General features: G+C 29.3%; 2 protein-coding genes and 1 pseudogene across 2 annotated transcripts; 2 read left to right on the top strand and 1 right to left on the bottom strand.

Annotated features, from left to right (window-relative positions):
* Positions 1–3,202: 3,202 nt before the first annotated feature.
* LOC149513842 (S-protein homolog 1-like) lies at positions 3,203–3,616 on the top strand. The gene has a single exon (XM_089748147.1). It carries the CDS (start codon positions 3,203–3,205, stop codon positions 3,614–3,616), a length of 414 nt encoding a protein of 137 aa, XP_089604273.1.
* Positions 3,617–9,539: 5,923 nt separating this feature from the next.
* LOC149513843 (WAT1-related protein At1g25270-like) lies at positions 9,540–13,650 on the bottom strand. The gene is made up of 8 exons (XM_089748148.1): positions 13,508–13,650; positions 13,342–13,404; positions 13,138–13,254; positions 12,822–13,065; positions 12,578–12,733; positions 12,166–12,317; positions 11,850–12,073; positions 9,540–9,679 (listed from the first exon to the last, which is right to left on the bottom strand). Exons 1-8 carry the CDS (start codon positions 13,648–13,650, stop codon positions 9,540–9,542), a joined length of 1,239 nt encoding a protein of 412 aa, XP_089604274.1.
* Positions 13,651–14,222: 572 nt separating this feature from the next.
* Positions 14,223–21,919, top strand: LOC111301014 (uncharacterized; annotated as a pseudogene).
* Positions 21,920–22,505: the final 586 nt, after the last annotated feature.

The following is a 22,505-nucleotide window of genomic DNA, read 5'->3' on the forward strand; positions in this document are numbered from 1 at the left end:
TTGGACATTGTTGCTTCCCTTAGAAAACTTTGGAATGCTTTTGTTACGGAATTAACCATCAAGTTCCCTCGGTTTGAGAAAAAAAATTATGTAGTTCCCTATGTGTAAATACTAAACTTAGCAATGATAAGGTAAGCTCTATCGATTGAGTTTTTCAACCATCGAAAGAAGTTATATAGGTTGGGTATCTCAACCAATATAGAAAGCTTTATAATTTTGAGTATCTCAATCAAGAAAGCTCTGCAGGTTAAGTTTTTCATCAAGGAAAGAAGTTTTATAGGTTAAGTATCAACCAATAAAGAAAGCTTTATAGGTTGGACTAAGTTAAATGTTAAATGTGAAAGTCTAAGCATTTTGAATTAGCAAGATATTGAACTTGAAAATTTTAGCCTTTAAGAAATTTTCAGACTTCGATTAGGTTCTACAAGTTAGTAAGCTTAAAAGGCTTGAACCATATAAAAAGTTTAGCCTTTGGCGAAAGTTGAAAGTGAAAGCAAATAGACATTCTTCCATTTATTAGAAAGCATTTGTCAAGAAAGGCTAAGATATCTACTAGTTTATATAAGTCATGTTGAAAATGAATCTTAACACAATGTTAAAGCATCTGTAGATTGCATTGCTGAGGCACTAGAGTCCCCTTTGTGATGTATAATGCTGAAAACTTTGAGTTCACTGCAGAGAAAATGAAAAAAAAAAAATTGTAAAAGCATTTAGGAAGTTTATGCAATATCTTTTAGAATTTAGCTCAAAGTGGTGGAAAAGGCCACAGTTAGGTCTTTAGTGATAAAAAAGTAATTTCATATATATAAAAGACTAAAAATTTCATTTATGACCTTACTTTTTGGAAGCTACTATCAGTGATCGTGGTGTGAAGCTTTCTTCACTAAAATTTCTTTTCTGCTCTAAGTTGGTTAAAGAACCAAAGTGAACAAAATTTTATTGCCTGTTGTTTTCATGGTCTTTTACATGACACCTAGTCATTTTCCAAAACGTGTTGTGTATTTCTTTCTTTGAAATTTTCCAAACACTGCTGGGTCAATTTGACTAGATTGCTTGAAGAAAATTTGTATTTATCCGGTTTTCATGCTTTAATAATTTTTACTTGTATGAAATATTCACTATCCCAGCTTGGGTGCTGTCTCTATTGCTGTTAGTTAACAAAATGATTGTTGAATACAGGAGCATTACTTTGTTATGCTTTGCTGGGGCTATCAGGGTTCTTTGTTACATCCTGTGATTGAAGAGTGCGTAATGATTTGGCTCAGCCTTGTCGAGAATTATACCTCTGTTGCTGTCAGCGGGGTATAACTCTACTTGTAAACTTCGATGGACGTTGTTGAATTATACTGTCAGTTTGATATTTTAGCATTCATCATTAGTTTTGCTAAAACTTTGTCAACTTCATGTCGTTGATATACTAAAGGAGAATGCTTAAATCACTTAAACAGGGAAACTGCTGCGATTTATCACCGTCGACCTTATCTTCTCTTTCTGTTCCTTCGACCCCTCTTCTGCCAAATTTTGTCTCATGATTGGTATAGTAGAGTTCATTTCATGTTTATCTCTATGGTTACACCTTATATGTCTATATATGCTTATGTGCAAACCTGCAGCCAACACATGCACAAATACGTGGAAAGGAAGTGGCAATTTGCATCAAATTTTGTTCATGTAATGTTCAAAACCTTGCATGTCTTATACTATGTTTCATCTCTTTAGTCAATTACCCAATAATGTGCAATATGCAATTTACTAATTCAATGTGGAGGAAATGGTGGGTTTCCTTCAATCTGAAAGGAAAATCTACGCTCAAACTGTCAATTGTCATATATTTGGAGGCATCAAATAATTTTTTTAATCCTCCCCTCTTTCCCTCTTTTCTCTTTACTGATATGAAATGTGTCAATTATTTGTCCATTTATTCAACACAAAGAGTAACATTAGCAATCCTTCCTAAGGTAGCAAATTGTTGTTCTTTAACACAAAGAAGAACTCCACTTTAACCCTTTCACTGTTTTTTTTTACATTAACATCCTCTACCTATGCTCAAATCAATATTTTATTTATTTATCCTCCTAAGGTTTACTGTGCTGCTGTATACATGTTTTCAAATTGGAGCATTAAAGATAGCTCAAACCGATGATGTCTTTGGATGTTCTGTCACGTAGCTATTACTGTATCTCTGATTAATCGGCACTCACCTTTTCCTTCTTCTCTTTGAGACTTGTCACATTATGCATCTTTGTTTTGCTTTCCTTTTGGTCTTGTTATTTATTTATCATGTGCCATCTGCACATTTTAGAAGAGTCTACCCTGAGTTGCACTTCAAGTTTGAAAATTATATTGGCTTCATTTTTGCTCATCGTATTATTGACCTAATTCTAAACCTTCCACTTCTCTTCCTCCTTCCCTTTCCAGTTCTCCTTTCATCGGTTAATCCTTGTGTTATTGGGGTGCCATTGTTATCGCTGCTGACACCGGACTGGGTTAATGGGGAAACAGAATATAACTTCAAATGGTCTGAAAAAAGTTTTACTAGGATCTGATTTACTTTAGAGCAGGTTGCATTTGCTTCTTATTTATTTGAGATACTAGGCTATTGAAGTATGATTATATTTGTTAAATGTCAAAAGTATGATTATGTCATACTTGTGATTTTGATTATGATTATGATTATGATTCTAAGTTTAAATGTCAAAAGAGATAAGCATAAACTTATTATAATGATTATATTTGTTATAAAGTTATGTAGTCTAGATTATAACTCAACTATTATCAAATCATAGATTGCTGTTTTATCTATCTCTTAACCTCTATCTATGAAATCTATTGGCTAATAAAGTAAAATAATTAATAATAAAGTAATAAAGTAATAATTGTTAAAGTTTTAGAAATATTATATAATGCTGACGTAAGCAAATAAAAATATATTAATATAATGACTCAAATCAAAATATAAGAATTTATTTGGATACAATAAAATATTAAAAGTTTTTTAATAAATTTATGATATTTCGAAGATAAGAACTAATTTATTCACAATGTTAATTTCCATATATGACTTAATTCACTTTGCAAAATATACTCTATCCAAAATATACTCTAATATGAGCTAATACTTGCATCAAGAATTAATTCTTCAACTATAAAATGAAGAAGTAACAAGAAACTCTAACATAAAAACAGCAAAGAAATCAGAGAAATGGGCATTTCCAACAAATTCATGGCCATCCTACTTGTAGTAGCCATTGCCTTAAGCCAAATCAGTCTTGCTCATGCCGGAAAGAGATATTATGTTCACATCATCAATGGGTTGAGCGACAACGAATTGACTATACATTGCCAATCCAAAGATGACGATTTAGGCGTGCACCTAATCCAAATGTCCAAAGAATGGTATTGGACATTTGAGGCTAACTTTGGGGGAACGACACTTTTTTGGTGCAACATGAGTTGGGCAAATCACCATGGACGTTTCGATGTATATTGGGTCAATCGCGAATTGCTTGATAAGTGTGATTTCAAGGAGTGTTTTTGGAAAGCAGAAGATGATGGGTTATATCTAAAGAACAACAAAGACAATTCATGGATTCTGATCTATAATTGGGATTCTTGATTCTGTTTTTCGTTATTTTGTATGATCTTTCTTAACATTCACTTTTATTAATAAAAAAAATGAATGAAGAGAATAAAGCTATTTATTTTATAGTACATGCTCTTTTATTTTCTCTTTAGGTTTCTAATAGGTTTTATTTTTTTTCTTTAAACAAAAAAAAAAAAAGGTTGTGTTCTTCTAACAGCAAGCAAATTCATGCATATTGTATCGGTAATAATATTATCTTTTAAAAAAATAGGAATCCCTTAGTAAAAGATTAAAAAAAACAACAATGAAAACAAAATAAGCATGAATAAGCAATCGAATACACAAAAAAGCATCAAATGTTTTATCTAAAAATCGTATATCCAATCTAATACCTAATAATTAATATAAATATATAAAAGATAAAAGTTTTATCTCTTTTTGAAATCTAAATTGTCTAAATTAGTGCTTTTTATATTTCTTTAACTATTATATTAGCTTTCTTTTTTTAATATTTTTTTTGTTGATAATTAGTTTAAAGATAATTGGGAATATATGGGAAAAGTCTTTCACCAGTGGTGTCACTATAATAAAAGTTGATTTCACTTTTGGTTGGTACTATATGTCATGTAAGAAACTATATGAAATTGATGGAAAATTTCATTATTATTCCTGCTAGGTTAATGCTCCTAATCCAACTCCAAGGTAATTTGTATTTATATTTTTTATATTTGATACATAAAAAATTTATTATTCCATAATGATAATAAAAGTATTTTAAATTATTATATTATATTATAATTGTATAATTTTGTATTTTTTTAGGTACAAGTTGAATATTGAGGCATATGATAATTCTAAAAAAGGCGATATTCGTACAGTTCAATACAAAAGCTAAGAATTTAATTAATAGAGATATCGATGATCTTTATGAAATATTTGCTAAGATATTGAGTTAAAAAATATTTTAATATTATTTAATATTCAAATTAATCGAATGACATATTTATACTTATGATTTAGGAAAATGGAGATTATAAAATCCAAGAGATATTTGAAGATCTCTGAGATAAAATTTGAGTGTTCAAGACGAGAGCAACCAAATATAATCTTGAGACAAGTAGTATCAAACTTATAGTGAATAAGAAGTATGATTATGATTCTAAGTTTAAATGTCAAAAGAGATAAGCATAAACTTATTATAATGATTATATTTGTTATAAAGTTATATAGTCTAGATTATAACTCAACTGTTGTCAAATCATAGATTGCTGTTTTATCTATCTCTTCACCTCTATCTATGAAATCTATTGGCTAATAAAGTAAAATAACACCTACTTCAAAGATAACAAGAAATACTTAGAGAAAGAATTTCTGTATCTTTGCTTCAACAATAACTTATGAAAAAATCTCCCATGAAAAAAGTTTGTATTTTAGATTGATTTTAAATATGAAATTTTTAATTTCTTGAAATCGAAAATATTATTGTTTTTGTTTAGAGATTTTTTGGATTTAATAAATTATAGTTTGAGTTTTCTTTAGAACTGATGATAATTGCATAAATATATTCAATATGTAATTAATTTTTTTATTATATTGAAATATATAAATTTGAATAAAAATAATTATAGAAGTTATGAGTTGTTCATAAACTCCATAGCTTATATTATCATTTTAAATAATTTATATTTACATAAGATTTACTGATATGTGAATATATTTTTATGCATCATACGAATTTAAAACTAGTTAAAAATAAGTTTAATGGACTAATAATTATTACAATTTGCATACTACAAAAGATTAAATTGTCATCGTAAAGGCAATAAAATTTTTAAATTGTAAAAAGGAAGTTAAAAGTAGAATTTTAACCTTGATTTTAAGTTGAATTGTCAACTTTTATATTTAACAAAGGAGGTAGGCTGAAATGCCAATCTCATTTCCATCTCTTAACATAGTTGTTGATAGGATTTGACCCAGCACGTATCTTGCTAATTTCAGTGTCAATTTAATTTTTGGAGATGTTCTTCCTTTTGAAAAAAAAAATTTATAATAAATTTTATTAGTGAAATATATAAATTTTTTATTAGAAAGCCAAAGATTGCTAAAAAGTTTCATTATTAGCATTGAAAAAGGTCAAGAAAAGGTCAATAGTAAAGAAATTAAAAATCATGAAATTTGCATTTATTGTCTGTGTTTGTGTTGATATGGGCGAAAAGCCATCCCATTTCACTCGTTTTCTTTGCTAGCTTTGTAGTGTAGGTATAGTTTATGGCAAAGTCACCGCAAAGGTTGTTTTCAATGCACATGATTTTGTTTGTTCCGAATATGTTATCCATGTCTTTTTTTTCCATTGACTTCAAATATTTAGCCAGAAATGAATTAATAGACTATCTTCATATTACTTCCCATACACCAAAAAAAAAAAAAGAAAAAGCTTCTAAATTTATAAAAGCATGACAGCGCTTGAAAATGCTACCAAAAAAGTTACCAAATCTTTGTTTTTTTGTAGTGCAATGACCTATCATATTTTATTTTTTTTATTACATTTATGTTCATATTTGCCCTTCATCAACAATACGAAGAGAAATTCGAGCATTAGGTTTCAGCTTTTATCTTTAATTAAGGTAATTTCGAATTCAATTCTCCAAATATAATATATTTAAATTTTATTTTTAAAAAAAATTACTTTGATCTAATTAAATTTTATATCAGCTTCATATTAATAATGCAAGGAGAAATTCAACCATTAGGTTTTAGTTTTTTTCTTTTATTATGGTAATTTCAAATTCAATTCTCCAAATAAAATATATTTAAAATTTATTTTTAAACAAAATTACTTTGATCTAATTAAATTTTATATCAGCTTCATATCAACATCTTTCGTTAAATGATGTAAAAGTAATTTCCATTCTTTTTCTTTCCTGTAGCTAAAACGCAACAAAACTTACGGCAAATCTTATTGCATCACATTCAAAGCAATTTCTTTTGATTTCTTTTTTTTTTTAGCAAAATATATTTTTATTCTCAAAATCTTAAAACATATTTACTTAAATTCATATTCCTTCAAAATCAAATTTTACATAATAATCAAATTCACTACAGCGCATTCAAAGTCGCAGTTCACTTCTTTGTAAGTTTTATTATTATCATTTTTATCAAGTAAATAGAAAAAAAGGCAACCCCTTTTTTTTTCTTAATTTTCCTTTCTTCTATAATTTGGACTATGAAAATAGAATTTTGTTGGGACTTTGCCCATTTTAAGATGAACTAAGTTAGAAATTTTTTTTGGGTTTTTCAATTTAGTTCTTGATCATCGTTTGATATGTTCTTAACATATTCTTTATTTTCTGTTGAGTTGCCTAGCAAATCTGATAGAATTAAAGTAGGATATCCGCTTTGTATTGCAGCTGGCTTTACCAACATGTTTCCTGCTCGGAGGTGTGGGTCCCTTAACTCCCCATTTAACTCCCCATTACACCCAAAGAAACAATGGAACTAGAGAAGTCGCGGAGTTGCAGTCCTGAAGTCAGTGAACGGAAACAACGCCCTTTTCTTCTTTCCATCCTATTCTCATATTGTTTTCGCCAACTTCGAGAGGTACATGGAATCCAACTAGATTAAAATACCTTTATTTAAGTATAAAATTTAAATCAGAATAAAGATTTTACACTATTTTAGTTAAAGAATAAACTCCAATAGATTTGGGTTCAAAAATATGGGATTTTTTTCTAAATTAAAGTATTTTTAAATTTTTAATTCCTAAAATAGATTGATTCTAATCTTATTTCTCAAATTAAGGTATTTAAGCTAAGTCAAATTCATGATTGAAACAATCTTAAAAAATTATTTTAAAAATAATATCAAATTAAAAAATAGTTAAAATATCATTATTTTAATATGTTTAAATATATTTTGGATTAAAATTAAATTTAAAAATATTTTTCCTTCTGCATATGTTAGAGTTTTTCCCTAAACTAAACTAAAGTACTTTGCAATCTTATTTCTTTAATTGGAATATTATTAAATTTTATTTTAAAAATTAGGTAATATTATCCGATTCTTCCATTTTTCAACTCATTAAAACTTTCATAAATCTATGATTATATATATATATATATATATGTATCTCTTTTTTTTTTTTCCAACTAAATGGAAATTACTTAAAAAAAAGAAATTTAATACAACATGATTTCTGAAATAACAATTCCCTCCACTTAAAATTATCTAATTTCTGAAATGATCAACTCACAAATATAGAATCAATGCCTCGTGATGCTACCAGCTTTTGAAAATTGCTACCATGCTACCAGCTTGTGAAATATTTTTCATGATGCCAAAACCTAAGGAGATTCAGATGTTTCTTCAATCATAAATTGCTAGTCAACGTATCCATCACTGCAGTTTTTTATAATGATTTCAGGGTTTCCAACTCCAAGCAAAATCCAGACTTGTAAAATATGCAATATCCAAGCAACTCTATAGAACAAACTTCAGTCATGAATAGGCTCAATCAACACAATTTAAATTAATAAAACCTGCTTATTCATGGGTAGTCCTTCAAAAAAATTAAAAAGAATCTTCTTGATATTTTGACAGAAATCCAATCTTAAAAAAAAAAGTTGTTCAATTCTCTCATCTTTAACGAAGCAAGATCATTTACAATATACATGTTGTGATTAACATGTGAACACATGATTGTGAAATATATCAGTTGCGGTTCCATTTTTAGTGGGAGGATGTCCATAGACACTTCATAAAATTGAAAAATAATAAAATTTAAAGAAAAAATTTTCACTGAACACTTCGAAACTTTTCTTTGAATACTTCCAAAGATGGAAAAAAAAGATAAAAAAATTTTTTTTTCCTAAAACACCATAAAATTGATAAATTTATTAATAATTATTTTATATATTATAAATAGACACCTTTAGAAAAATTATGGATCCGCCATTAAAACCTACATTCTCACTTTAGAAATTTGTGCCACATAAATTCACATGGCAACATCCTAAGTAAATCTATTTAAAGGTCAAGCTATACGCCTAAATCCAAAAACTCGTTCAATTTTTTAGAGGGTTTGAACAAAAAATAAAAACTCTTTAAACAAGTTTAAATATAATTTTTAAACCCATTTAAATTCTAAATCAGGTCTTGGACAAAAAAATTTTAAGCCCAAGCCCACTCGATCCAACCGTAATTTACATATATATAAGTTTTTTATTTTTATATAAATGTGAATTATATATTAATTCACGTATTTATAAAATTTAAAAATAAAAATTATATATATTTTTATTAAACTTAATTTTTACTTTTATATAATATTTATTTTAATTTATATATATGAATTAAATATAATCCCATTAAATTTAATTGAATTATATATTTTTAATATTTTAGTATATAAATTAAGTTTAATGGGTGCGTTCAAAATTTTTTTTTTTAATTTGAATCAGGCTTGAAAAAATTTTAAAGCCTAAAATTTCAAATTGGGTCGGACTTAAACAAACATATAAGATATTAAAATCAAATATGAACTCAGCCTAAACCCAATCCGACCCAACTCATTAATACCTCTAATCGTAAAATTCAACCAAAAAAAAAAAACTAACTAATGCTGAAAAACCCAATTCTACAAAGTTTCATGATTTTGAAGCGGTAAGAGTGAATTAGATTCAAGAATTCAATTTAACTAGCTTGTAACATGCACGATACACAGTTAATTTTTTATTTTATAAACATACAAATATAAATAAATGATCATTATATAATAATATATAATATTTTATATAGGTGTAAAATCAATTGGTTTGATGTAGTTTTATAGCTTTAAGTATGATTAATATTTTAACAACCCAACCATTGAAATGCTCAATAGCTATTCTAGAAGCCATTTCATAACCCTCTGCAATCTGGATGGGATGAATCCCACGTTCTAATAGCCACTCTGCCTGCTCTAAAAGTATCCAGCCATGACAACAACACCAATCGTCCCATCACCAATTTCATAATCTGGACTTCGGGATAGTTCAACCATCAATTTGGCAATTTGATTGTCAACATCGATTTGCTCCAATATCGTCGCTCCATCATTTGCTGACAACATCCAAAAAACAAGTCAGGAAACTTTGAACACGATCTAGTGTATGATTTCACTAACAAATCGAAGTACAGAAATATAAATTTCAAGATGCGTTTTCCTCAAACATTAAGTCAGCAAAATTTTAACTAAACCAAAGTTTCCAATTGAAGACTTTTAAGTTTAATAAAGAAACTATAAATCCTGAAATTACCAATAAAACCTACATTTATCTTCACAAATAGCTTATTCTAACTAACTTCTTCTTTCGAAGCTCCAAGCCAAATAGAACATTAATCAAAAATAATTTTTTAAAACCTAATCGAGTAACCAGGAACTTAATGATCAAGCAAAAAATTAAAAAAAAAAAAAAAAAACACAAAACAAAAGAGTTGGAAATGAGTTAACTGATGGTGACATCGCCGTCGGGGTTTTGGAAAATTATTTACGCATAATCTTAAGTTGTTAAAAAAATACAAACCAAAAAGATAACAGAAAATTAGTAGAATATAACCAATGTGTTGTTAAGCTTTGAAAGATTGATACTTCTAACCCTAGATTTTTTAAAATGAGAAAGAGAAAAAGGCATTTAAAGGCGAAATCAAGAATTTTTCTCATTAGAGTAATGGCAATGATGGAATTGATTTGAGTTGCTATGGTGAGTAGCTGATTCAGGCAAACAATCATCAAAACTTTAAAAATTAAAAGAAAAAAAAAAGCAAATAAGCTTCGACAGATTAACCAAACATACCTGAAAAGAAGATTTACGACAAGAAATAATGGAAATCGGAGAGGTCACTGGCACATGAAGCAGATGCAGGAGCTGAATAAAAAGCGATGGTGGCACAAATAGAAGAAACAAAGGCGAAAAATTCTTGGGTGGAGACACCAAATTTGCAAATTAAGTAGTGTTCATTGATTTTTCTTTTTTTTAAACAATTTGTTTTTTGGATTTTTTTTTTTTTTTTTTTTTTTGCTTTTTAAAAGAATGGCTCCTAGTATTTTTATGGCTTTGCCTTTTTAGTGGAAAAAATAAAGATTATCAACAGTGAGGGTGACAGTTATTATTAAATGTTTAGACGATACTTTTCGTTTTTTATTTTTTTTAAGTCAAGATTATTTTTTAATAATAAAATTATTTTTGTTTATTATTCTTATAAAAGGTAAAAAAAATTAATCAAATGAATATCATTTAAGTACAACTAATAAAAATTATTTACTAAATATTATTTTGATTCTTAACTTTTATTAAAATGAAAAATAATTTTTCACTATTTTTTTTTACAAAATAAAAATAAAAAAGTTATAAAATAAACTCTTTTCCTGAAGATGCTCTGCAGTCTAACCGTGGGTTTGAGGCTGATTTCATTTACTTTGCTTAGAAAGTTATGAAAATATTACGTAGATAAATTCACGTTTGTCCGTCATAAACAATACGAGAGTTCACTTAAAAATAATATGACGAGAAGTTCTAACATTAGGTTTGGGTTCAAAAATAAAGAAAAGATTTTTTTCATGTTTCAAAATTATTGAATTTAAAGTTTATAAATGTATTAAATCCATAGGTTTCAATTTTGAGAGAGTTTGAATAAAAAATTAAAACTTGTTAAATAGATTTAGGAACAATTTTAAGTCCGTTTAAATTTTAAGCTGAACTTTAGACAAAAAATTTAAAACTTGAACTTAGTTCGACCTAGTCCAAATTTATATATATACATTTTTTATTTTTATGTATATGTGAATTATATATAAATTAATTCATATATATATAAATTAAAATAAGATTTATATATATTTTATTAATTTTAACTTTTATATAATTTTTATTTTTAATTTATATAAATACGTGAATTGAATATAATTCTATTAAACTTAATTTAAGCATATTTTTTAAATTTTTTATTATATAAATTGAGTTTAATGGGATTTATTTTTTTAATTTAGATTAGGCTTGGAAAAATTTTAAAGCCCAAAATTTTGAGCAAAATTGAGCTTGACAAACATATAAACTATATGATTAATATTTGTTTAAATTATTTTTATTTTTAATTTATTTTTATAATTTAAAATTATTAAATTTCAATCGAATGTATTGTTTGCCTTTGGATAGAACAATGTCTAATTCAACTTGTACACACACTCATCACTTATTTATAGGCTTGACATCAAGATCTATCTACTTAGCACCCTCAAAATCAAAATCTTCTTCACTTAACTGTATCTCAACGCGCTCAAGATCAGGATGATCTCTTCTTAATTGTGTCTCAACACTCTCGATATCAGGATCATCTCTTCTTGATTGTACTTGAACAATCTGGATTGCAAGATCATCTCTTCTCGACTGTGTCTCAGCACTCTTCCCCCACAACGTGGCATATGTTCCAATAATAATTAGTAATCCACCTATAACGCTGTTAATTTTGAACAAAAAAACACCCCAAAATTAGTGAAATATATGATAATGTTATTTGATCAAAAAAGTTGAAAGAAAGTTATTAGATACCTCCCTAGGTGAATCTCCTCGTGTAGTAAAGTAGGGCCCATGAGTGCTGTAAAGATGAGGGCTAAAGGAGAAGTCGCGAAGACAAAAACTGGTCCTTGTTGTCGTGCGCACCATGTTGCAAGCATTACTGACAATCCAGATGCAAGGATGCCCTATCCATTTTATTAAATGAAAGAATAAATTTAGCGGTAAAAAAATATCATTTACTTTTAACTTCTAAAACTTGTTTGTAAACTAAAGCTTAGTATTTCTATCTCTTTTTGTTTTCTCCTCCTAACCCTATCACTGTAGTTAAAAGTTTTTTCTTATTTCAAATATAAGATATAAAAGCATATTAAGAAATGTAATAGATAATTTTATATATCTACAAAATTAAGAAAAAAAAAACAAAATAAAATTAGTAAGTAATTACCGAGTAAGTTATGGCGCTAGCATCCTGCGCCAAGTACCAAGCAGACCAATCCCTCTCTATAGAGATAGCATATATAGTGGAGAGTACAGTGCTACTACTACACATAAACAATAAAGAAGAGAAAACTGGGTAGGAGTATGTCCTGCTCATCATCGTCTAGTTAAAACAAAGGGAAAAAACTAATTGTTAATAATTTATATTTTATTTTAATATAGTTTATATTAAAATTCAAATATATGCATACCAATATGGTAAGAAAGATCGCAAAACAAACACAACTGCTGAAAGCTAACATGATCCCATATACTGGCCTTTGCACTTGGGTTAAAGCTGCTATCCCATGATGCTGTAATAAATCCACAGAAGTGGACCATAGATGGATGTTTGGTCCACTGTAGAAGCTAATAATCATGGCACCTGTGATGCTAATGACGGTGCCAATCAACTTAAACTTACCAGGCCAAGTGGCTAAAGTGAAAGTCTCCATCCTAAGAAAACAAGTAAATATACTTAGATCCAAACTTTGCTTTTTTTTTTTTTTTTTTCAAAATCTCCAATACCTGAAAACGATTGTCAGCATGTAAGTGACGGCAAGAGATAGATTTGAAATTGCTGCCAAGTATGTCACAGAAGCAAAAGCAAAGCTGGCTGCAAATATATTCTGCCCTAGTGCTCCCCTTGATTCCACGAAACAAAATTTAAATTAATCAATAGATAATTAGGTTTTAAATAGAAAATTAAATTTTAAAAAATAAAGTGCATACCCAAAAACTCCAGCTAAGATGCCTAAACCAGCTATCCTCCATGTCAATGCGGGCCTTGTACTCCTGCAAAAAAAATTTTTTTTTTAAATTCATACGCAAATTATGAATCAATGTATTATTTATTTCACATTTAAAAAACATATAAATTTAGTTTTTAAAAACGTACCTGTCAACTATCAATGCAAAGGGGAGTATACATATTGTGGCGACGATGAATTGATATACCACCAAAATTCGTAAACTAAAACCGACGTTATAAGACACCTTGTATAAGATATTAACCCCAGCGCCAATGACTTGTGTTAACATCATGCCAAGAATCCAAAAAAACAACCTTGTGTTCATGGTGCTGGAACTAATCATAACAACGTTAGTCTTAAATTGCAAAAAATAATATATTATATTTTTTAGAATCATGCAGTAGACATCATGCCCGGGAAAGCTATTATATTTTTAGAAAAATATCATCACCTAAATATTATTACAGAATCACTACTCAGATTCTCTAAAATATCATTATTAAATCCTTATTATATACATGAATAATATATCAACCATGAATTTAAACATGAGATATTAAATTAAAATAAGAATGAGAATCTAAACAATAAAAGAATTAACAATACATAAAATTAAACTTGTAATTGAATTTAAACAATCATAAATAAATTATAAAATATAATTAAAATCAAACACACATAAAAATAAATAAACTTTATTAAAAACATATTTTATATTTTATATTTTAAAAATTTACTTATCACAATATTCTAAATAAAGAAAGTTACTACTTTATTTTTATTATTATATTCATATCAAGATTAAAAGAAATATATGAGATCCATTACTATGGTCCCACGTCATCCCTTTTTACTGCCTAAATGGTGTTAGTATTCCATTTTAAACCAATCCATTAAAAATGCAAAGAAGAAATAAAGAAAGCCACAATGGTCCCCTCGCCATGGCCTTTGTTTCTTCTTCATATGTGGCTTTCTTTTTTTGACACTATTTCTTTATAATGAAAGAACACAAGCAACCTACATGCAGCAAGCAACGCCTCATACAATGACTACAAACCAAGAAGAGAAAACAGTGACACCATCAAGGTCTCCCAAGTACACCCATCACCACCCTACCTTCCTTGAGACACTACCTACATATGACATCTTTTCTATTTCATTTAAAAAAAAAAAAAAAAACCAATCGATATGAAACAGTTAAGAGACACTCAGCTTTGATAACAAGGACAACAAGAACCGAAACTAGATGGCACAAACTAGTAAAACAAATCAACATGGCGTAAGCTTTCCTACAAGTAGATGCATGGAAAATAAACCATAAGCAAGGGACATGTTGAAACTTTAAGTCTCTTTAAACACATAAGGCAGCAAACATATGAATGATGGAGCTTTAAGACATGCAGCTTGAAACTTCATGGCTTGTACCAGAACCCACACGTGAAACTAAGAGCTGGAAAAGAAAGAAAAATTCAAAGTTTTAGACATTTCTTCACCCTCTAACAACTTACCTCCTTACTTTAGAAACCACCTTCGGTTAAAGCCTTCTTTCCACGTCAAAATGGGATGGACTGTATACATAAAAACATCCAAACCGTGACTGCTTATGGAAGCTAAGCAGCACGGTTTGGCGGCAGCTTTCCAGGTCTCTCTTTTTTCTTTTTTTCTTTTCAACTCATACTAACCAAAGGATGACCATGAAAGATGGAAGAGAAAAGGATTTGGCAAGACTTTATGGGATGAAGCCGATTGCTGCAGCTGCCATTGGAAGAGACAGGGAGCATTCGGCCAAACCAAAAAATCAGAACTTCATCTCTTTTGCAAGAACAAAATAAAACAGAAACATAAATCAAACACAGCTTGAAACTTTATCAACAAATAGCAAACACAAAACATACAAGGAACACATGAAAAAAACTTTGTAGAGCAGATTATGGGGAGTGCAAGATGGCATGAAAATAAAGAATAGAAGTAGGAAATAAGCGCCCTTAAATGGCTGCTCACCTTTGCAACCTTACTATTTTCTCTTAGTTTCTCTCCCTTCTTTTTTTCGCTCCTTTTTTTTTTTTTTCAGAAGCTTCCTCCCCCCTTTTTTTTTTAGCTCTCTCCTCCTCTCTTGCCCTGCTCCAGCAACTTCCACCTCTCTTTTTGTTCGGCAGACCCAAGGAATGCCAAATTTTCATCTTACTCAATGAGGGCCCATTAACGGGAAGCCGCGTGCGGAAGGAGTTATAGGCCCATTTCAGCCTTCCATGCAGCATACACTCCATGCATTAATTGGAAACGTCAATTCCTTTACCATTTCTTCCTTAATAGAAATAAGTTCAATGGACGAATAATTATTACGATTTGCATACCATATAAGATTAAATTGTTATCGTAAAAGAAATAAAATTTTTAAATTGTTAAAAAGGAAGTTAAAAATACAATTTTAATCTTGATTTTAAGTTGAATTTTCAACTTTTATTTTTAACAAATGAGGTAGGTTCAAATGCCAATCTCATTTTTATCTTTCATCACAAGTCATAGCTGCCGATAGGATTTGACTCAGCACATATCTTACCTAGCTCATCAGTAACTTAATTTTTGGAGATGCTCTTGGTTTGGAAAAAAATTTTATAAGAAATTTTATAAGTAAACTTTATAAAACTTTTAATTAAAAATAAGTAAATCAAAATTAAAATAATAAATAATAAATTAAAATATTTCGTCACATAAATCAATAATGTAAAATTTTAAAAAAAATTAATAAATTATCTGCATGAACTCTTTAATCCCAATTATTACCCAAATAATGAATGCATTTACGAAACTAAACAGCAATAACAAATTACAAAAATCATTGTATTATCATTAAACCTAAAGAATTAAACTATAACTACAATTAATAAGAACAAGCATAGGAAAATTATAAGAATTTTCTTGCGGGAAAACATTCTAAAAATGAAGTTGATTGTTCAAGCAAATGGGTATCCCAAAATAGAAAATTTCTGGCCAAATAGAAAGTGCAAGGTTTCAATAATTATAAAATATTCTGCCCATGAAGGATCTACGCTGTAAAGTCTTCGTTATATTGTAAGGACATCAACAAAGTCACATCAAGTCCTACATCACAATTTATTTAAAAAAAAAAAAACAAAGAAACTAATTGTAGAAAGTCAAATTAGGATGGAGTTCATTATTGGAAATTTCTTTAAAATTTCGAATTAGAGTTCACTTTAATTGGCAAGTATTTTTAGGTCTTTCTTAGGATTACGTTAGTAACAATTACGTTTTCTCTAATTTTGGATATAGTTTTTAACTTAGAATATGGTGCTGGCTGAAGGCACACGCAATGGTGCATTAAGCTAGCTCTTATGATTAAAAAGCCTAAATATCATTAACTAACCTTAAGGGATGTGATATAAGATTAATTTACAAATTACCCTTCTTGTCTTGAAAGTTTGAAAAATTAAGTGTAAATTAATAGGCAGTTAAACAAAAAAGATTCCAGCTTCAATCTTATTAATTACAAAAAATTCACCCTTAATTTTAAAAATTCAAGTGATGTTTATAGGTTTAATTAGTGCTTAAATTCAGAATTTAGGATGAAGTTTTTATCATAGGTCGATTAGGATAATTATTTTCTTTATCATTACTATTAATATGCATTAAAATAAAAGATATGCTCTTCTGTAACGTGCCATCAAAGATAGTAGCATTAATATGTATTAAAATATTCTTTTGAAGATTTTTTATCCCAATTAACAAAGATTTTGTAAAACGTAATCTACAAATATTCATAAATAGTAAACAATTAATTGACTACTACTAAAAATATAAATAAATAGCTCAGCTCAAACAGAAAGAAAATAGAGAAAATTAAAAACTAAAGAGGAAGTAGAAATTACTAAAATTACATGCACATTAAAGAAAACCCAATGCATTACCTTAAGTACCTGTGAATAAATGAACACGTGAATTTCGCATCACATACTCAACAAAGTAAGTGGCAATGTGGCATGGTCAGGAATTTGTATAAGTGGCATTAATATTAAAATATTATTTTTTTTGTTTATATTTTTTTATTTGATATAACACTGACAAAATTAAATAGAGAAAAATATCACACAATATAATATAAATTTTAAATGAATATATATATTTTCTTACAATTTATCCATAATAAAAATTTATTTCAATGATTTCTTATTCTACATAAAACTTTTTTCTCAACTTTTCTATCGTGCCGATTAAAATGTTAAAAAATAATAGAAGAAGGATAATAAAATATATTTTTTAATTTTTTTATAGTGAGATTAAATTTGTACTATCAAATAATTAATTATCTATGAAATAATTATTATATCAAGTACATCAAACCAATAATCATTTATAAATTAGATCAGACTCGTCATGAGAAAAATCACACTTAATTAGTGTGATGACAACAAAGTGATGAAGAAAGAATTTTAATAAGAAATAAACAAAAAGTTAAAATTAAAATAAAACTAAAAATGTTATCAATGAAAAGGTAAATCGAAATACATGTTAAAAATTTTTTCGAACTCAATTGTTAATGTTTTGAAATTTTCTTTTAAAAAATTATTAATTACTGCAACAAAGCAAAGCAACTTGAGTAATATTTCACAAACTCTATTATATTGGACATTGTTGCTTCCCTTAGAAAACTTTGGAATGCTTTTGTTACGGAATTAACCATCAAGTTCCCTCGGTCTGAGAAAAAAAATTATGTAGTTCCCTATGTGTAAATACTAAACTTAGCAATGATAAGGTAAGCTCTATCGATTGAGTTTTTCAACCATCGAAAGAAGTTATATAGGTTGGGTATCTCAACCAATATAAAAAGTTTTATAATTTTGAGTATCTCAATCAAGAAAGCTCTACAGGTTAAGTTTTTCATCAAGGAAAGAAGTTTTATAGGTTAAGTATCAACCAATAAAGAAAGCTTTATAGGTTGGACTAAGTTAAATGTTAAATGTGAAAGTCTAAGCATTTTGAATTAGCAATATATTGAACTTGAAAATTTTAGCCTTTAAGAAATTTTCAGACTTCGATTAGGTTCTACAAGTTAGTAAGCTTAAAAGGCTTGAACCATATAAAAAGTTTAGCCTTTGGCGAAAGTTGAAAGTGAAAGCAAATAGACATTCTTCCATTTATTAGAAAGCATTTGTCAAGAAAGGCTAAGATATCTACTAGTTTATATAAGTCATGTTGAAAACGAATCTTAACACAATGTTAAAGCATCTGTAGATTGCATTGCTGAGGCACTAGAGTCCCCTTTGTGATGTATAATGCTGAAAACTTTGAGTTCACTGCAGAGAAAATGAAAAAAAAAATTGTAAAAGCATTTAGGAAGTTTATGCAATATCTTTTAGAATTTAGCTCAAAGTGGTGGAAAAGGCCACAGTTAGGTCTTTAGTGATAAAAAAGTAATTTCATATATATAAAAGACTAAAAATTTCATTTATGACCTTACTTTTTGGAAGCTACTATCAGTGATCGTGGTGTGAAGCTTTCTTCACTAAAATTTATTTTCTGCTCTAAGTTGGTTAAGGAACCAAAGTGAACAAAATTTTATTGCCCGTTGTTTTCATGGTCTTTTACATGACACCTAGTCATTTTCCAAAACGTGTTGTGTATTTCTTTCTTTGAAATTTTCCAAACACTGCTGGGTCAATTTGACTAGATTGCTTGAAGAAAATTTGTATTTATCCCGTTTGCTTGCTTTAATAATTTTTACTTGTATGAAATATTCACTATCCCAGCTTGGGTGCAGTCTCTATTGCTGTTAGTTAACAAAATGATTGTTGAATACAGGAGCATTACCTTTTTATGCTTTGCTGGGGCTATCAGGGTTCTTTGTTACATCCTGTGATCGAAGAGTGCGTAATGATTTGGCTCAGCCTTGTCGAGAATTATGCCTCTGTTGCTGTTAGCGGGGTATAACTCTACTTGTAAACTTCGATGGATGTTGTTGCATTATACTGTCAGTTTGATATTTTAGCATTCGTCATTAGTTTTGCTAAAACTTTGTCAACTTCATGTTGTTGATATACTAAAGGAGAATGCTTAAATCACTTAAACAGGGAAACTGCTGCGATTTATCACCATCTACCTTATCTTCTCTTTCTCTACCTTCGACCCCTCTTCTGCCAAATTTTGTCTCATGATTGGTATAGTATAGTTCATTTCATGTTTATCTCTATGGTTACACCTTATATGTCTATATATGCTTGTGTGCAAACCTGCAGCCAACACATGCACAAATACGTGGAAAGGAAGTGGCAATTTGCATCAAAATTTGTTCATGTAAGGTTCAAAACTTTGCATGTCATATACTATGTTTCATCTCTTTAGTCAATTACCCAATAATGTGCAATATGCAATTTACTAATTCATTGTGGAGGAAATGGTGGGTTTCCTTCAATCTGAAAGGAAAATGTACGCTCAAACTGTCAATTGTCATATATTTGGAGGCATCAAATAATTTTTTTAATCCTCCCCTCTTTCCCTCTTTTCTCTTTACTGATATGAAATGTGTCAATTATTTGTCCATGTATTCAAGACAAAGAGTAATATTAGCAATCGTTCCTAAGCTAGCAAATAGTTGTTCTTTAACACAAAAAAGAACTCCACTTTAACCCTTTCACTGTTTTTTTTTTTCTTTAATTAACATCCTCTACCTATGCTCAAATCAATATTTTATTTATTTATCCTCCTAACGTTTACTGTGCTGCTGTATACATGTTTTCAAATTGGAGCATTAAAGATAGCTGAAACCGATGATGTCTTTGGATGTTCTGTCATGTAGCTATTACTGTATCTCTGATTCATCGGCACTCACCTTTTCCTTCTTCTCTTTGAGACTTGTCACATTATGCATCTTTGTTTTGCTTTCCATTTTCCTTTTGGGCTTGTTATTTATTTATCATGTGCCATCTGCACATTTTAGAAGAGTCTATCCTGAGTTGCACTTCAAGTTTGAAAATTATATTGGATTCATTTTTGCTCATTGTATTATTGGCCTAATTCTAAACCTTCCACTTCTCTTCCTCCTTCCCTTTCCAGTTCTCCTTTCATCAGTTAATCCTTGTGTTATTAGGGTGCCATTGTTATTGCTGCTGACACTGGACTGGGTTAATGGGGAAACAGAATATACTTCAAATGGTCTGAAAAAAGTTTTACTAGGATCTGATTTACTTTAGAGCAGGTTGCATTTGCTTCTTATTTATTTGAGATACTAGGCTATTGAAGTGGTGCTATTGATGGTGATTAAGTACATAAAATGTTTCTGGGAAAATGGAATATAATTTAAATGGTCAGAAAGATGTTTTTAGTATTTGATGGATACTGCGATCTGATTTATTTTAAAGCAGGTTGCATTTGTTTGTTATTTCTTTGATATACTACGATATTCAAGTGGTGCTAATGATGGGGATGAAGTGTATATAAATATATATGTATATATATCAGTAATTAATGTATGTGTGTAAATTATAAATTTCCTTATTTTCTAACTCTTGCAGAATGTGTGCAGACTGCCATTTACCTGGCACTTTTTGCATGTGGGACTGACTGTACTACCTGCTTTTAAAGATGTGCTAGTGCTGCCACTGAATGTGGTTGCCTAGGAGGTGCTGGTAAAGCTGGGCTGCATTATTATTCATAATGGCATTGATTGAGCTCGGACTATTTACTGTGATTGGGATATCTTACAGTGTATTAGTGGCTACAATGGTTGGACAAAGGATTTGGCAGCGGCTCTATCACATGCTTGCTAAAAGAATGCTGAGAAAAGTAAGTTGCATTGTTCGTGTAATTAATGCTGTATCATTAAGTACAGTTCTTTGTGTCATTAGGCCAACTAGGTCCACTGAACTATTTGAGGAAGTTAATTTCTAGGTTCCAGTTTGTAGCTGAATAAGCCACCTCTATAAGAAGACAAGAAATGGAAAAGACCGAAACTTATTAACTGGTCCCCTTTTGTTTGAGGGTTACTATTTCTATTGACGTAATGGCTTCTATTATGGGATCCGCAAAGGCTTCATTTAAGTCGTATTTTCGGGTTGACTGGAAATTTTGATGTTAAAAGATAAGTACGCTAAATGTGGCAAAAGAAGATACATTACATTTCTCTGTGCCTGGCAAGGATACTCATATTTAGGTCCTATTTCTACATTATTGTTTCCAGTTCATGTGAAGTATGCCAACAGCGCTTAGAGGTCCACCTCGCTGGTTATTTATGTACTGTTCATTTTGTAAAACTAAGATGAAGTAGATTCTGAGAGCATGATGTTCTCCATTCAATTCTCAGCCTTTTTATTGGTTCATCTGTTAGTTATTTATAAATTAGCTCCCAAAATATCATTTGAATATGCTGCATCATTTTTTGTTTCATTATTTGGCTTAGGTTGTTTCTAAATAGCTATACAGCTTAACATAATTCAGTTTAGGAATACGTTATGGAGGATGTCGATAGTGAAATGACTGGATCTGACTGGTCTCCTCCTCTCCCACCTGAGCATATCCGGCAGCTGAAAACACTTGGCCGTCTGTGAGTTCAGAATTATTTTTTTTTCATTGACAAAAACAAAATAATGCAAAGATGGAGTGGCTACCTGATTTGGTAGGTCAGTCTTCACTATAGGCTTATGAATCAACTTACCCTACAAAAACGAGTTTTAATCAGTTATCAAGCAACATAATTTGCAAAGGTTGTCAATATCATTCAGTTAGAAGTATGTGAATGATAATATGTTAGAAAGTCGTTTTTTTTTTTCGGTTTTCCATATTCCTGCAATGTTTACCGTTAGTTTCAATTCCCCGAGGAAACTGGAACATAGTAAGATAAGTAATAACTGACAACATATATTTCAAAGACATTCCATGCTAAAGGTTTCCTGCCAAATATTAGTAACCTTGTAGAGATCCATTCTTCTTTTCCTGAGAGTGGTTCCTTATGTAACCTATTTCATCCAAATTAGGTGTGTGTTTGCTGGAGGAAATGTACTCATTGTAAATGTATTAATGAAGGTTGAATCTCCTGCTTTGTCTGTTTACTGATACCTTCTCACTTTTCATTTGTTGTTGTGTGTGTCCAATTTTTCACTCTCTTCCATACTTGTTATGACCATTTATATAGTT

The sequence above is a fragment of the Durio zibethinus genome, chromosome 18 (assembly GCF_047325235.1).
Source record: "Durio zibethinus cultivar Kanyao isolate XHJ-2024 chromosome 18, ASM4732523v1, whole genome shotgun sequence".
Classification (NCBI taxonomy): domain Eukaryota; kingdom Viridiplantae; phylum Streptophyta; class Magnoliopsida; order Malvales; family Malvaceae; genus Durio; species Durio zibethinus.